The 2393-nt window shown below is 40.2% G+C and overlaps 1 protein-coding gene across 1 annotated transcript; it reads right to left on the reverse strand.

The window, feature by feature from the left end:
• Positions 1-278: 278 nt before the first annotated feature.
• Positions 279-908, reverse strand: Gr89a (Gustatory receptor 89a). Its single transcript, XM_017635546.1, has 2 exons — positions 541-908; positions 279-488 (listed from the first exon to the last, which is right to left on the reverse strand). The coding sequence occupies exons 1-2, from the start codon at positions 898-900 to the stop codon at positions 279-281; spliced, it is 570 nt and encodes a 189-aa protein (XP_017491035.1). The 5' UTR covers positions 901-908.
• Positions 909-2393: the final 1485 nt, after the last annotated feature.

Here is a 2393-nt window from a genome sequence, read left to right on the forward strand (position 1 = left end):
TATACAAATTTATCGAAGATGTTTGAAATAGGGATAAAACCACCCCTGCTTACCACGTAGCGGTAGTTTTCAAAAAGGTGAAAAAAACTAATCATTTCGCCGGGCCTCTAATGTTCGGCCCCGCCCGAACTTAGATTTTTTTTATTTGTTTCTGAATAATTTTTGTCAAACATTAATTCTGTGAAGTTATGTTTAACCCTTTTTCTTTATTGGAAAATATTGAATAAGTAAAAAGCTTTTTTTATTCCTGCAAAAAAAAATCTTTTTGGTAGGTACTCTCAAAAACGTTTTGGTACATTTGGTAGGTGGAAAATGATTTGGGTGGCAACACTGGTGTAAAATCCAAACTGCAAAATCATAACTACAAAATTAACCGAATAGGAAATGAGAAAAAGCAAGAACTCGTTGTTGAGCTCAAAAAGTCCGAGAATGTCAAATCTAATTGACTGCGGCCACAATGCATCTGAATGAGTTAACTCGAAGCGGCACTGAAAAAAATTATCCATTTGTACATTTATCTTGCATATATATGTAACTTACCTCTGCTTCCTCCTTCAAATCTATATCGCGATCAAGGAAAAGATGAGCAACTCTCTTCTGCTGTTTACAACAAAAATGCACCACATGGATGAGTAAATACAATTCAATGCAAAGCTTGGCGCAATAGAAGACGAATGCTAACCACCAAGCTCTTGTTATAACATAATAATATAGCTGCGCATATAAATTGGCCAATACGTTGATGAACTCGCCACACACAATCAAACAAATCGGCAATTGAAAGATCCCTTTCAGCTGTCGAAGGAGTCCGTTTAACGCATTGTGCAATAAAATCAAATCCTGAAAAGGCATTAGCTCATCTGCTGGACCAGTTGAGATGTTCTCCAAGTAATATGCCATTTGTTCATAACAAGCGGTTAGCAATATTATGGAACCCAAAATTAGTAGTACCAAAGTGGCGCGGTACTGCTGCAGATACAGTGACGCCAGGTTCACCAAAAAGTGCCACGGATCGATTTTAAATGCCAATTTCGATAGAAAGACAAGTTGAGTGAGTGCATCGTAAAATGTCAGACCTATTTGCAACCACAGAAAGAACAGTGCCCGGCCGTTTATCAATTTCCGGCCGTATATGGCGCGTATCCATTGTACAGTGTGATCCAGTTTATTTAGAAATTCGCATAGCCGTTGCCGTTGCCAGATCTGTGAAAGCATGCTCATCAAAACAATGCTTATGTCACTGACTTGTGATACCATGGCTATGAGCACAAAAATATCGTCGTACTGAAGGCCGACATGTGCGTACGTGGCGGCGACGATGCGCAGCAAGAATGGTGCGGCGCCACACAAGAAAATAAATATCAATATTGCGAGGCAGCTCAAGGCGTTATGTGTTCGATATATGCCACGTTGCTTGCTGTGAAGAATGGGCGCCAGCAACATGACACGAGCGATAAGCAGAACTATGCGGGTGCTGGAGAAGAAAGCGACACTATAAAGATGGCGCCATTTTGTCGAACATAGCATCTTAGCTAATCGTAGGTAGAAGTTTTATGGCAATGCAACTTATTGTTAGACTTGCTGCACCGCAAACTTTTGGAACCGTCGCTATAACTGCAATACTGCAAAGTCCCCGCTTTTCCGTATTTCACTGAAGCCTGTTCTTGTTAAATGAGGCAATGCAGAAAATATTGAATAAAATTGAGCCTTTTAATTCCGCGATTCCATTGGCTTGGTGTGCTGCAAAGTAGTGTGTTATTAGCATTTGGTACTCCCGGCTTCGAAAACGTTTTAATTGGTTGTGTAAGCAAAATAATTATAGTTATTTAAACGCCTTCGTTTAATTACAGCGGCTAATAGATAATGTCAATACAGTACGCCATCGGTAAAGAGAACTGGTGAAATAAATTCAAAAATATATGTTTTGATTTTGCTGGAGAATACTTTACTTTACTTTTGACGCAGCTCCGCAGATTAGCGCTTACACAATATTTTAGTGCTTGGCCGAGTTTCTCCTCCGATTTTCCGCCTGCGCCTTGACCTAAAGTAGTACGCCGACTCCGAGCGGCGTTTGCATTTATATGAGAAGCTGTGTTTCATGGTAGATGTACTCTCGGAGGTTTGCCATTGCCTGCCTAAGGGCGAACGCTATTAGAAACAACTGTTTTTTTTTTTATACCCGAGCGCACTTGTGCCCAAGGGTATATTAATTTTGTTCACATAACGGTTGTTTGTAACAGCCAAAACGAATCGAGATAGATATAGACAAATGTATACATAAATGATCAGGATGAAAAAAGAAATCGATTAAGCCATGTCTGTCTGTCCGTCCGTCTGTCCGTCTGTCCGTCCGTCCGTGTACACGATAACTCGAGCAAAAATTGAGATATCTC

This window comes from Rhagoletis zephyria, unplaced genomic scaffold, assembly GCF_001687245.7.
Source record: "Rhagoletis zephyria isolate East Lansing unplaced genomic scaffold, Rhagoletis_zephyria_1.1 Rzeph_scaffold_15882, whole genome shotgun sequence".
In the NCBI taxonomy this organism is placed as follows: Eukaryota; Metazoa; Arthropoda; class Insecta; order Diptera; family Tephritidae; genus Rhagoletis; species Rhagoletis zephyria.